The 14,721-nt window shown below is 36.1% G+C and overlaps 1 protein-coding gene across 1 annotated transcript; it reads left to right on the top strand.

Annotated features, from left to right (window-relative positions):
* Positions 1–239: 239 nt before the first annotated feature.
* LOC104489025 (dachshund homolog 1-like) lies at positions 240–14,084 on the top strand (the record flags this gene model as incomplete). Its single annotated transcript, XM_010131138.1, has 4 exons — positions 240–391; positions 8,970–9,117; positions 13,380–13,523; positions 13,972–14,084. Coding segments are annotated over 4 exons (557 nt in total), but the record flags the coding sequence as incomplete, so codon positions are not given.
* Positions 14,085–14,721: the final 637 nt, after the last annotated feature.

The raw sequence follows: 14,721 nt of genomic DNA, 5'->3' as shown, positions 1-14,721 counted from the left end.
GTAAACTCAGTCTCATTAGAGACTGCGTTTAAAAGGCTTATAAAGTTACTCATTAATGTTATCTTGTTGTATCTCCACAGCTTTTTCATTAAAGAAAATTCAGCAGAAAGCATTTTCTCCTGATAGCAGGAACCAATTTGCAATAAATGTTCTGGAAACCACTAGGGAAGCCATTACTGAGGTCTAATAAAAACAGACAAGCGTAACTTGTTCTATATTTTTGTTTCAATCACATACAGATGAGACCCCGCTCTCCACACCAACCGCAAGAGACAGCCTTGACAAACTTTCTCTAACTGGGCATGGGCAACCACTACCTCCGGGTTTTCCATCTCCTTTTCTATTCCCTGATGGATTGTCCTCCATAGAGACCCTTCTGACTAACATCCAGGTAGGCCTTTCTATAGATCAGCTTAAAGGGATGGAGTGGAGCCAGTTGCAGATTTGTCTAAATTAATATAACCATTCTAGCTTAATCAGCTCATAAGATTATTTGGCTCAACTAATTTACTGAAACTTTCTAGTAATTTAAGTTTTAAAGGAAAAGAGCAAACAAACGAATTTAGAAGCTGTGAGATACAGTACATAAAAATACAGATTGTATATTAAACCACAGCAGAGGATTCGATGAAAATTACATTGGTGTGTTTAACAACATTTGTCTTAAATGCTCTTTTTATTACAGGCTAATGAAATGTATCTTACTGTTTAACTTGATCTCATTTACTAAGCAGAGAAACACTTCTTTAATAAATAGTTATTTTGAATTGCTGGAGTGCCAAGGTGGAAATGATATTTAAAGCTATTTGATATGTGTCTCTCATAAAAGCGTTGACAAAAAGCACTTCTTTTGCAAGTACGCTCATTTCACTTAAAGTACTGTCTTCAAAGAATAGACTTCAAAGGGTATTACCAAATTATTTGCAGATTTCCTATTCAGTAGTCACGATGTCTATTGTGTGTATGGTACAGCCTGATTCAAATATCATTTAAGGTATACACCAGCATGTAGCTTGGAGCCAAGATGTTAGTGTTTCATATTAGAATGAATAATTTTTTTGTGAACAAATTCAGTGATCATGTGTTCCCCAGCTGCAACTTCTGCGACAATATGGTTGAACGTTGCATGCGGAAGCAACATGATAGTGCAGGAAATAATGCAGCCATATTGGACTCATTCCAGATAAGCATCGTCTCTGCAGCTACTAACTTCTAATGTATTTGTCACAACGTTTTTCCCTGCTCATTTCTGCAAATACATAAAATCAATTGTACTCTATTCAGCAAAGGCTATGACAGAGTAGGGCCAAATCTCTCTTTACTTTCTTAAGCAATCTCATTAAAGTTTATAGTACACCAGTGCTGTTTTATGAAAAGTATATTAGCCATTCATTGGTGATGTTTTAAGACCTAATAATGAAAAAATACTGCTGTTTAAGAATTAAGTGTTGCTATATCTGCCTGCTCTGAAAAAGCATACTTGTGCTTACTTTTTGTGGTTCTGAGACTTAGGAACTTAAATAGTTAGATTGTAAACCAAGGTATTGCTGCAATAGTTAGCATTCTTCTAACAGAACTGCGGCAGTCTGTGAAGAATGATTTTTTTTTCTAAAGGAAGAAATAGCATTAGCAAAGTATGTAATGTTTTAGCTGTGCATGCATGTACAGGAAATTTCTTAGTAATTGTTTTGACAAATGTGTGCATTCACTGTCTCTAGACAGCAACTTAATGAGCAAAGCATTCAGCATCAACAGGTTAGCTAATCTTGTGATTGGGTATGAGAGTGCTGCACTACTTCAAGATAAATGACCAGGATTAATTTGCCAAGAATGCCTTCAGTTTTGTTTTACTGAACATGTGAATGTGAAATTTATTCATTGCTTTTTTTTTTTTAAAAACCAACCCTAATCTTATCTGGAGTGAAGAGCTAAAAGGCAACATCATAAAGAAACCAAAGACTTCTCTCACTGTGCTTTTGTATTTACACTCCTTACCTTGATGTTCCACATCACAACAAATCATCTCTCAGGGTAAACAAGTGGGACATAAGTCCTTTGGGATTTTTTCAGCATGTCCCCACGTTACATTATATGGTTTCCACAGTTCTGTGGGAATCCTTTCATGATTATTAGTTTGATTTTCCCACCTGTGTAGAAAAAGTTAAGTATTCTCTTTAAAAAGAGTAGAGTCTACTACAGTAGCCTAGTGGCAATTTCTCTATTTAGTGCCATTTAAAATGTTTTCCACATTTAGCAATTATTGCAATGAGAGGAGGCTACCCCAGGCCCACAACTGAGGTAGATACTGTGATACTGACACTTTCAGAAATGTGTTTTAAGTATTTGATTAGAAGTTCGAACTTGTTAACAGAATTTTTGGAAAGACAAAATCCTGTACTATGGTCCCTGCTTGCAATGTCATATCTGACTTTGCTAAGAAATGCGTAAGCACTGTTCGAAACCCTTGATGCATTTAGTATATGGGCCAGAAGGACTCTTGTTCTCTTTGCTCTCCTTTGGTCCAGATGAACTTTGCATCCCTTTCAGTACAGAGGTGTGGATTCAGACTGGAGGTGGAGCAGTAAGATCCCTCACCATTCTCTTGTTGCAGCTATGCTAGCAATGGAGCAGATCAAACTTTCCAGAAGAGATCATCTGGCCTACAGTCCTTTCCCTGCCTCCAGTACTAAGGTGCTTTTGAAACAGAAAATAGCCTCTGGCTAGATGAGTGGTTTTGGTAAATCCCGTTCTTTTCTTCACAGTGTCATGTATACAGATGTGTCCCTTGAGAGGAGAGGACGTGTCTGCTTGTGAAATGCAAGTGTACACCTTCATTAGGTTATGGGGCTGGTGTGCATGCACAACCTGCCATGTGAGGAGGTGGAGGTTGCCTGTATTTAAGTGTATGATGGTCACATGAATACCTAGGGAAGTAGTCTCTGGCTGCACCGGAGCACGTGGTAGATATCTGTGCTGTCATCCCCTTGTGTATATTCAGTTGTGAGGTGCAGGGTCTGGGAGAGTTGTGTAATATAGACATTAGGTGCCTCCAGAATAGGTTATAGAGACTGTTCTGGTTTAAAATAGAATAGGATTAGAATACTATACGGGCACTAGGAGCTCTAATGTTGGGCTTTGTCAGAGTAAGGAGGATCCTAAACCTTGAGATGGGGCCAGTGCTTTTGGATATGTGCACAAAAGTTTCTAAACACTTCATTTTGAAAACAAAATGTGCTAAAAGTCTTGCAGGTGCTGAAGTGCTTAGGTGATTGAGCTCGGTGCCTAGGTCTGCTTATTTCCATTTTAGAAGTCTGAGTCATCTTTTAAAATTGGCCACTAAACACAAGCGAATCTGTGCCTTCTAACTGTACTGAAGTTAATTGCATAGCCCCTAATCACTAATTCATAATTTCAAGCAAATGTTAGACAAGCCTGTTTGCTATCACTGTCACCAGGGGCTGCTAGTTAGGTTTATTTCCTTTCGTATATCATATATATGTTTTTCTTACTTCTCCATAAATATTCATTGAAACAAAAATACAATGTTTAATTATTTGTACATTTAAAGAGGTGATAAAAACAATACAAAGTACTTGAAACAACCAATGTTTATTTTTTTCTAGGGACTGCTAAAATGCAAATAATAAACTAACAAAATATAATTAAATAAACATATCAACCAAAGAAATGAGATTTGGGACATATTTTCTTATTCGGATGTATATCTTCACATCTAAAAGGATGGGAAAATAAATTTCCCTGGTGTGCTTAAATTAAGTCACATGTCTGTTAGTTCCCAGTCTGTTAGTATTTGCTGATTTCTTCCAGATTAAATGCTGGAACTCTGTGTGCAGCTGCAGGAAGGGTGAAGGGTGATAGAAGGTGGGTCATAGCAAAATGCTGTGTGGGTGCTAGTGAGAAGGTTAAAGATGTTTCCGTACCTCTCGCATAAGTCATGAGTCATGGCTGATAATGACAAAGTATGTTATAGACACAGCCTTTCATGATACTGCAATATTCTTGAGTAATAGTAGTGTTCTTTCAAGCTTTTAGGGTCTGAATCTTTACTGTCCCCAAACTGAATTTCCATTAATATCTAAGGCATGAATTAGTTGCACCCTGATAGCTATATTTTTCTATCAAGACTGTATTGTATCGACACAGTCTTGTTGCTAAGTATTTTTAAAGAGATGTGTAAAATAAGTTGCAAGTATGCCATTGATATTAATAAAAGAAATGCATTATTGCAAAATAAATTTCCTTATGAAAACAAAGCAAACTACTGGATTTATTGCTGTGAGTCTCCTTCCCTTTTGCCATCTAAGACTAAATACACAAGAGAAAAATACTGCAAACACTCGATAAAGTAAAAATCATGTTTTTACTTCATGTTATTTTATTTATCTTCTAAAATTCAAGAGAATAATTTTGTTTTTCACAGAAAGTATTAATGGAAAAATGTCATTTATACTTGTGCAATATGCTTTTACCTGTGATGGAGATAGTCAGTCTGAGATATTACAAAAATGTCTTTCTGTAGTCATCTGTAGAGTTAGTCAAGCTGTGTTATCCTACCCTGATTATATTGCTCAGTCAGTCACAAACAGCAGTTAAAAATAGCAAATATTCAAAGATTAACCTGTGAAGTTAACTTAAAATTTATATGTTGATTTTTTTTTTTGTTAAGGGTCGAGCCCAAACCGGGACATTTTTTGCAAGCCTTTCACTAGTTTTAATGATGAGGACGTAGAAATTATACATAATTTCCTGACTAAAAGAGAAGCGATGTTATCTGAAGGTGTTTTCACCGTGTATACCTAATATTGCAAAAGGAAGCCCCTGAGCTACAGATCTGTGGAAGCTGGGAGATTTAACTAAGAAAGTCTCATTGTGTACATGCCTGGTTCTTCTACTTTTCCTTTTTCCCTCACTGTGACTGATTGTTGGAAATAGGATATGATCTTCTAGATAGACCACTGGAATAGCTAGTAAGGCCATTTAGACATCACATGTAACAGTGCAGCTAACTAAATTATGTTAGGTGAAACACATTGTAGGTGTTGCTAGAAAGAGCTCCCATGTACCTTCCCCTCCAACCTTTTCAAAGTAGGCAACTCATTATTTGCATTTAAAAAAAAATAATAATGGGTAATACTGGCTTTGAGGCTGAGTTGAGGTTTGATATATGTTTAATTTCTGTAGGATCAGTAGACGGCCCTAACATTATGGTGGTTTTGGATACATGAAATATGTATCAACTTAACTTTTTATTTGGGATATTTCTGAAGAGTTTATGTGCCAGAAAAATTAAAACAATTAGAGTAAACAAACGAAATCAGAATGATTTATAAATCTCCAGGGAAAAAAAGTCCATTTTTGATATTATGTTAAAATAATAATAAAAAAAAAACCAGTGACACAGAGAGGAAGAATGGCATGCCGTGTTTAAAGCCTGGCTCCAGATAGAGCCATACTGTATTAAAAACAAATCTGGAACCTGAGAGTGTTCACTACAATTATCATTATCCAGTCTCCATAACATCTGACCTTCCCTAAAGGGAAATATTTTCTTTTTGTTAATGTCCTGTGTTGCACTGCAATTCCTATTGTCATTGGCAGCATATTGATTTAATATAAGGTTAGAGGATTAGCCATAGCAAATACAAGTTGGACATACTGTATTTTGTATCATCTTTTACAGCTGATCCACTGGGAGAATTAATAGAATTTCATGCAACTCTGAAATTGCTATTCCTGTTCCAAGGGGCACTGATGATTTTTAGATGCTGTACTTTTTAGTTGTTTTTCTCACCCCCTTCTGCACTGAATACAGAGAGATATCGAATGTTTCCAGTATTTTTGTATTAGAGCTGCCATTGGCAGCAAGAGCACTTTTGCATATGCATCGGTTTGGCTCTAGTGCAGATTTTTTTCACATTGGACGCCTACTGATGTGCACTGATTTAACTTCTAAAAATGAAACTTAATTTTGTGTAGCTTATAAGTAGTCCCTAGTGGGTCCTGGCTCCAAAAAGCTAATATTTTTCAGACATAATCAGCAGCAATAGGTAATGTATTACCATTAGCTACGTTAGCGGCAAGTGTAAAAAAAGGAAAGGTTGGGGGAGGAAGTGTGGCATAGAAATTAAATAGAAAATGTAATATGCTTTTAGCAGCTCTGTACTTTGCAGCAATTCTTAATATAAAATTACACACATCAGTGTAACACTAGCGTTATTCTCTGTGTTTATTCATAATGATTGTTTCATATTTAAAGAACACCAAAATATTGTGTTTTGTCAGCCAAGGACAATAATAGTTTAATAGTAATTTATTTTAAACTGCCACTGATAATACAACCAATCAACACATTAAGTGGTGCCAACATTGGCATCTTGCTAAATAATCTCTAGGCTTTGCACTGAGAGTACATCTTTCGAAGATAAGTCAACAAGAGCAATCAGAGCAGAAAATTAGAATTTGGTATCTTAGAATTAAAATACAGCTAAACTAAAGTTTTAATTGGGGTGATCTGAAAGGGCACTTGATGTAATGATCTCTTTCATTTGTTACTAATTGTTTGTTCCTGATGAAGAAGAAACATGTACATGAATGTAGTTGAATTGAGTAAAGATGGCAGTTGTTTTAGCAGCTCTGTTTTGTTAAACAAGATGGATTGTGAGAATTTGGGAGGGGGGTGTTTGCAGCTTTAAACTTATTTGACAATACACTTTTCATCAACAAATACTTTTTATGTTATTCGTTTGATCTGGTTTATTAGTGACTTGGACCAGTTACACGTTTGGGTAAGTGATGAATTGGAGGAGATAAAAATATTCTAGAGTTTAAGCGTAAGCCAGAAGCAGATACTGATAAGCAATGAAGCAGGCTTCAACTTCTTGCTATTTCAAATGTATTCTGTATAGAAAACACAGTTTATGATGGTTGTAAATGCAGGAGAATAGGGCAGGGGAAAGGAACAGAGAACAGAGTTCAGGTGGATGTTAACTCTTTAAAAAGTAGTTTGGAAAGGCTTTACAGATATTTCAAGTTGTATTTTACTTTGCGTGTCTCTGTAGAGCTTTATATTTAGCTTTATGTGGTTTTCTTTAGTAGTCATCCAGATTTAATATTTAACACAAAACACCTTTGTGTTTTAGCTATTTTAGAATGTTCTTTTAAAGAAAAATGCTAAAAATTTAAACATATTTGTAAGCAAATTTGTTGTGTTACCATCGTTAGATATTTTCAAATGTGGTTCTCTACTTAAGTAGCGTATAAAATTTTGTTGGCCACCTGGATCTTGCAGTCAGAGAGTGTTTTGAGTTCTTTCAGCTCCTGTGGACTTTAATTATATTGAAGCGTAATAGAGCTGCAAAGCATTAAGCTCTGAATGAGACAACACTTGAGGCAACGAGTTAAGAATGAGGATGAGGAGTACCAAAAATAATAAATTCTGAAAACAGTCTTAAAAGAGGAGTTTGAAGGATTCAAATTTCAAAGCAGGCATTGACACTGGGAAGACTAGGCATAAATGTCCAGAGTAATACTCATGAAAAATGCTTTTTCCATTTTTCGAGTATCATCGTGCAGGATTCTTTTTCCATTCCCTTTTGGAGATATTTCAAAGAATTTTAGTGAAAAAACATGCAACCCAGAATCCAATTTAGCAAGTGTGCCTCAGAGGTGAGAAAGCTGATTTGGGATTTGGAGGACGTGATTTTATGTCTCTGATGTGGTTGGTCTGAAACCTGATTTTGAGTGTGAACCTTTTAGCTGTTAGCTGAATGTTTCCCTAGCAGAGCTGTTGGGGGTACTCTTCAGTCTCTCTCGTTGGTATTGTTTTGCTTTATATCAGTAATTAAATCTCTGTTGGGTCAAATTATCTGTACAGTTAAGTTGTCGGGAGATTTGCCTAGGATACCGAAGAGTTAAGTTTGTCTCCATGGAGGTTCATATATGCATATCCATGCTTAATTATCTACTCTATTATGATAGCTTCAAGAGGAGATTCAAGTGCAGACCTAAGGGCCTCATGGCCAGCCTTCTGGACATCAGGAAAGGAAATCTTTCCTCTTTCCATGTTAATTTATTTCGATTACGTTTCTCCTTCGCTTTTTCATATGCTAACTCTATTCTAACCATCTGGTTGTTAGCTGTGCTGGGATCTTCCTGTTTCCTCACAAAAAAGAAGGATTTGTGAACTTGAAACTCTCAAGAGATGTTTAGAATAGGCTGAATCATTATTTCCTTATACAATAACAACAAAGAAAGGTAGAGTTTGTATCAACCACTCGAGGTCAAGAAATAGACCTATAATTGCATTTTATTTCTCTGCTGTGAGATAATAATTGCACAACTGTTTAAAACAGAGACATCTTCCTGCTTTGTGACTGTCCTCTGCTTAGCATCCCGATAACCCTATCTTTGTTAGAAACTCTATGAAATATGAAAATATTTGAAAATAATAGCTAGCAACAATAAGGAGCAAAATGGCAAGCATTTGAAAGAGCCTTTCTCCCTTTGGTAATTTCCATTGGCTTGAGTTGTGCTAGATTGAATTTTCCTTTCTGTGGATGATGTGATTGTGAGACTGCCAATTCTTTTTCAATGGCACAACTTTTTGTTTTGATCACAGGCGAGTGTCTGATGTAGGCTTGTCTCTTTTATCTCTTACAAAGAATAAACCTTTCCCTGTCACTTTTTCTCGTAAGTTATATGCACAGTCAAAGGTGAGTTTGTGTTTTCTGGTAAAACTTGACTTTCAGCTTCCTACAGAGTTTTGTCCACCTGATAAAATTAATTCCAGTAAAAATTTGCAGTTGTTAATTGGGAGGGTTTGACCCAGTAACAGGATTCTTTCATTTGTGAACACTCACGTGACTAATCAAGGAAAAATAACAGAAGTTATTTATTATGTCAGCTGTTCTAACATTCTTCAAACACTGTCCAACTTTATCTTTGAACAGGGTCTACTAAAGGTTGCTATAGATAATGCCAGAGCTCAAGAGAAGCAGGTCCAGCTGGAAAAGACAGAGCTGAAGATGGAGCTCTTCAGGGAACGAGAACTGAGGGAAACACTTGAAAAGCAGTTGGCTGTGGAGCAGAAGAACAGAGGTATCTTAATTAAGCAGACATAAAGACCTTGCAATTTATTTTCTTAGGAAACCTGATTTTTTATCTAACACCTGTGTTTGATCAAAATTTTTCCTCCTTACCTCATGTTATGTCCAGGCTGACTGGAATGCAGGAAGTTTTACAACCAGCCTGATTCTGCATAGGATCTTCATGAGATTTAGAACAAGGACCTTCCTTTTTCTAAATGTTCTCCTTGGATATTACTTAATACATCAGTAATACCCAACACAATTATAAATAACATAGGTGCTGTTGCGGATTTATTCAAGTTGTGATCATTATGAAGAAGGGTGGCTACTTAATACAAAGGCAATTTGTATCGAATTTAAGAATCTGCAAGGTTTTAGGAACTCTCGTCTCTTATGTGCTAGGGTCATATATTGCACATTTAGCCAAACCGTATGTAATAAATATAAATGTAATGCATAAGCTCTTTATAATGCATCGTAGATCAAACATACTTATTTTAGAAGGAACACTGTAAAGCATATACATGTTAAAGATTTTAAAATAGTTTTGTTGATAATAACAGTAAAGCAGTTTACAGTAATTTACATTAATTATTTTCCTTACGAGCATGTTCCCATCTTTCTTTATAGGTCCATTTTTTCTGTGTGTGTAAGTCTTGCCCTTTCACAGTGTCTAATTGCTTTGCAAGAGACACTTAGCCCTCTGGGGCTCACTTGCTGTTTAACACAGACCACAACAAGTCAGATACGTATTTTTACAGGGCTAGAGTTATAACTTTTTGAGTCCGGTTTAATCTTCTGGGAACCACCTCAACAGGGAATCCCAAGAATGCTTGGATTCACAACCAGTATCATTATAGCTTTAACTAACTTGCTAGGAGTAAGTACACAATGTAATCCTGTTTCATGCCTTGGCCCATTAAAGGGTAGGACTGTCACACCATTAATATTACTTATTTTGAGAATATGTTTTTAAAGACAATTACTACTAAGAATTATGGCAGCTGATCAGTCAAACATCTGTTTGTTCATAACTGGCCTATTGTGCTCAGTACAACTGCACTACTTCAACTTTTAAATTAGTTTTGTAAAAGAGCTTGGGTTATTCTTCACATCCTTCTACCTCTGTGGCTCACAACTGCTCAAATACTTATTTCTTTTTAGAGTTAGGCAATCACATGCACAATAGAAAAAGCTGGAGGGAATCATCTGACTGTACTTGGGTTATGCCGTCTAAAAGTCAAGCACCTCATTTGAGTTAATATAGGTTCCCTTTCTGGTCAATAAAGAAAGAGATTCATATATCCTGTTCTCAGACAGATAGGTAGGGTCAGTTATACTCTGAAGACTTCTTTCTCTTCCCTTTAACTCCAGAAGCAATATAGTTGTCTAGTCTGAACTAAACACGTATGTTTTGAGCAGTTAAAATTAACTAAAATTAATTTCACTCGAAGCTGTTTGTCAGGAAAGAACATGGGATAGTCTCTTACTTTGTCCAGGGTACTGAAATAATTGGAGGTGTTATTTTCAGTGTGGTGCATTACCTGCTTTTTTATATGTAACACTCTCATGATGATGTTGCACTTATGAAAGAGTCAGACTAAAGAGGAATGGATTTGAACACTTAATGGTGGAATGCAGCAAAACAGATGTAATGAGGTTGACTATTTCTGCTAGTGGATACTTCTGTACAAAAGAAAGTAATGGCTTATTCTTTAAAATTAACAGATCCAAGTAGGAGAGAAAAACAAAGGTCAGATTGTAATTATTGTGAGAATTTATTCTTCAATTAAAGGTAGAAAAATACATAGGAGGTTTTATCTACTATTAGTTTTCCAGATAGCAAATGTCATGGCTTAAAGAAAGTTTCGCATTTCTTAACGGACGCATGAGCAAGATGGGAGAAGTGTGCTGTATCTCTGTTAAGACATACTGTATGAAAAACATGAAATAGTTAAAAGCTACAGCACAGAAAGATGAGTCACTGTGTCACATACAGGTCAAAACCCACTAGGTGAATGGGATCTTCAGGATAAGGCAACATCTTCCTTCTGCTTGCTGTGTTAACACAAGATAACTTTTCCTTTAGTGGCTACTTCTGAATATTTTTGCTATTTTTTTGAACATTAAATTCATTGCTGCTACTGTGTGTTTTACAGAGATGCTTATTTGCTATATTCTTTCCTTCCTTCTTTGTAAATACTCCCAATTAGTGATTCCTAAGTCTGTAGGATGTGTCTCATCAACTGGTGAAAGTAGGATTATATTTCTTCTGTGAGCAGCTACACAGTAAGGGCTTGCTAATTTTGGCTCTGACTGCTGTAGTCACATCTACAATGTGTCAGCCATGATGACATTTTAATTCCGAAAGCAACATATGTTTGCTTCTCATTTATTGCAAACACTTTCAAAGTACTTATAATGAAAACATTAAAATCATGCAATGATTCAAAATGTATTTAATCTAGCTGTTGTATAGATACTATATGTTCTTTGATAGAGCAAGCTACTTAGTCTGAAAAGTAGTTGGCACTACACAAAATGAGAAAGAAACAAAATTCCAAAGTCTTGGATGTAAATTATGTAGCTATTCTGACTACAAGGTATGTGCTTATATTCACTTTTTGTCTGAACGGTTCTGTACAGCAACACAAAATATCTAAGATCACCCCAAAAGCGGTTATTCTTAGCATATAAATTAAATGGTAATATTTGACAATTCCCTTTAAAAGTTCCGTTATTTGCATTTTGTGAATATCACCACTTTCACAGACTGCTGGAAATGGGGAGTATGAACTGGTGAAAGTATATTTTTACCTTTTCCAGCATTCATCCGTAGGCATGTACCAGAAGTTACTTTGGAGTGAGATGTTTAGTATCACCTAATGTCTTGTTTTGATAAGGATAAATCTTTTAGTGTGGATAAAGAATTCTTTAGTGAGTAGTTCAGTAGGTAATTTTTTAGGTACTGTCAAAATATCAGGCTCTTCAGGAAAGGGTTATCCAGGAAGATGTTATGAGAAATAAGCTTCTTATGTGCTAATCCCTGAAAACCCTAGATGTGGGGTGTATGAAGGATAGGGGTGCGGTGGGGGAGATAATTACATGCTCTGCAACATTACATGATTTCTTTAGAGGTTCACTTTGGCTTGTATCAAGTAGAAAAATTGGTTCACACTATTCATTTCCATCAGGAACATAACCTGTGATGCGTTCCTTCAGTTAGGGATCATGCAAGTCTTACTTTTGTGGTTTTAAGTCAGTGGTAAGATAGAAAAAAAAATTGTGATGAAGTTTCATCCTGATCTTGCAATCCTTGAACTGAAGAGATACAAGGAAGACATTTTTCTAAATTAGGGCTTTCTAATGCTTGGTTTTAAAATACTCCTTCTTTTACTACTATTTTTCCTCACGTTTGACAAAGCAAAATAATATTTATTTGGCTGGGGGATCCAGCCCTGTAAAGAATTTGATACGAGTTCTTCAAGGTTAGTTGGCTGATGGGAGCTGACAGAGAGCAAGAAAGAGAAAAGTGAAAGACAAAAGAAAATGTACATAAGAAATAAATATGAGGAAGAGATTGGGTGGCTTGCAGGAAGCATGAGCGTGGAAGGGAGTTAGAAAGCTCAGGGCCTTCCCCTCAGGAATGAGGACCACATCAGGGTGAGGGCAGAGCAACTCCTGCAGCCTGGGCACCCAAGCAGCCAGATCTCCCTCTTGTGGGAGAGAAGCTGCAGGCAGGCAGGCAGGACATTCATTGCTGTGTGTATACTAACTGTGTGCTATGGGCAATAACAAAATGGTGGAGTTAATCCCCCCAAAAATCACCTCACCCCCAGAGACAGAGGCATATCTATGTCAGACAATACAAAAAGTACAAGTTCCAAGGTTTTCTGATTTGAACATTCACAGATTCTCATCTGTTTATAAATATATATATATATGCAATGGCTGAATATCACCTACAATTTTCAGTACCACGGTATAGACCAGTAGCTCTTAGAATATGCCAGTGTGATTCCAGCAAATTTCAAGTAATTTAAATTGCTGTTGTATAATTAATCAATGTATATAAACGGTTGCTGTTGCAGCGTTTCTCGGGGCTCTTACTAGGTAAGCGTGTAGCCAAGTTTCAGGTCCACATTGCTGTTGTATAATTAATCAATGTATATAAACGGTTGCTGTTGCAGCGTTTCTCGGGGCTCTTACTAGGTAAGCGTGTAGCCAAGTTTCAGGTCCACATCTGAGTACGCTGATTTTCTTTTTTCCTAGCAATAATTCAGAAAAGGCTAAAGAAGGAAAAGAAGGCAAAGAGGAAATTGCAGGAAGCACTTGAATTTGAGACTAAACGACGGGAGCAAGCAGAACAGACACTGAAACAGGCAGCTTCAACAGATACTCTCAGGGTCCTAAATGGTAGGTCAATTTTTGCCTCTCTGTCATTAACTTTCAATTTAAGTGCCAAAAGAATCTTGTTATATTGAAAATTTGTAACATGATGGGAAAAGAGAAAAAAATTATTCTCTTTCCTTCATTCTGTCTTTATTCTTTTGTAACTTTATATAGTGTGTGCAAATAAACTCACTGGAGAGAATGTTCAAACTAGGACAATTTTATATTATTAGCTTGAGAAGTCAATTTTTTTTCTTCTTCTTTTTCTTCCCCCCTTTATGCTTGAAAAATCTATTGCTCATTAATCTTCCTAGACTAACAAAAAATTGTCCTGGCCTCCAGTCATTGTTCAGCATTAAAAAAACTGACAAAGGTTGATTGTATTGTAATTCAGCATTGGAGTAACAGGTTGTAAAAAGGGCTATAAGAATCAAATGAAATATGTGTCAGTCTTACCTTTCTATGTTTCTAGACTCTCTGACCCCAGAGATAGAAGCTGACCGCAGTGGGGGCAGAACAGATGCTGAAAGGACAATACAAGGTAGGAATTTGCAAAAGGCTATAAATCTAGATCTTGCTATATGAGTTTTTCCTCAGCTTTAGACTGCTATTCAAGCATGTAGCCTACCATCTGGGCCACATCAAAACAAGTTCAAACAAGGTCAAGTTCATCTTGCTTGTTTGTAAGAGAGAATCCATTCTGTGCTGATAGAATTTCTTTAAGTTAATAGGTCATTTTTCTTTATACAGAGCAATTAAAGAAGAATAATTAATTTGAACCAATATTGGGTCAAATCTCAGACATGCTGAATGCAGTTTTTGTGAATGTGTACGGTTACGTTCAAGACAAGAATTTTCGTAAAGGTCTATTTGAAATATTTTGAGCCTTTTAACTATACTAATAGCTAAACCTAATGGGTAACATTGAAAGCATTGGAAGGATTTCATAGCTAATATTCAGTGGCAGTTACTGAAAGGTGTGTTTCAATAACCTATTCTGAGCATTAACAATAAATAAGCTGTTTATCCCCTTCTTGGAGTTTTCATTTGCCATATCCCATTATTTAGATTTTAATAAAACAAAACTGCTGAGTAAATTTATATGTGTATTACAAAAGAAAGAGAGCCATATTACTTCCCCTATGAATCTAAATGTGTATATATATATTGCAAACACCAAGATATTAGTAAAGAGCAAATTTTTAAGATATAGTATTTATGC

This window comes from Buceros rhinoceros, unplaced genomic scaffold, assembly GCF_000710305.1.
Source record: "Buceros rhinoceros silvestris isolate BGI_N320 unplaced genomic scaffold, ASM71030v1 scaffold18352, whole genome shotgun sequence".
Taxonomy (NCBI): domain Eukaryota; kingdom Metazoa; phylum Chordata; class Aves; order Bucerotiformes; family Bucerotidae; genus Buceros; species Buceros rhinoceros.
The sequence above is the reverse complement of the archived record's forward strand: the minus strand, read 5'-3'. Positions and strand labels throughout refer to the sequence as shown.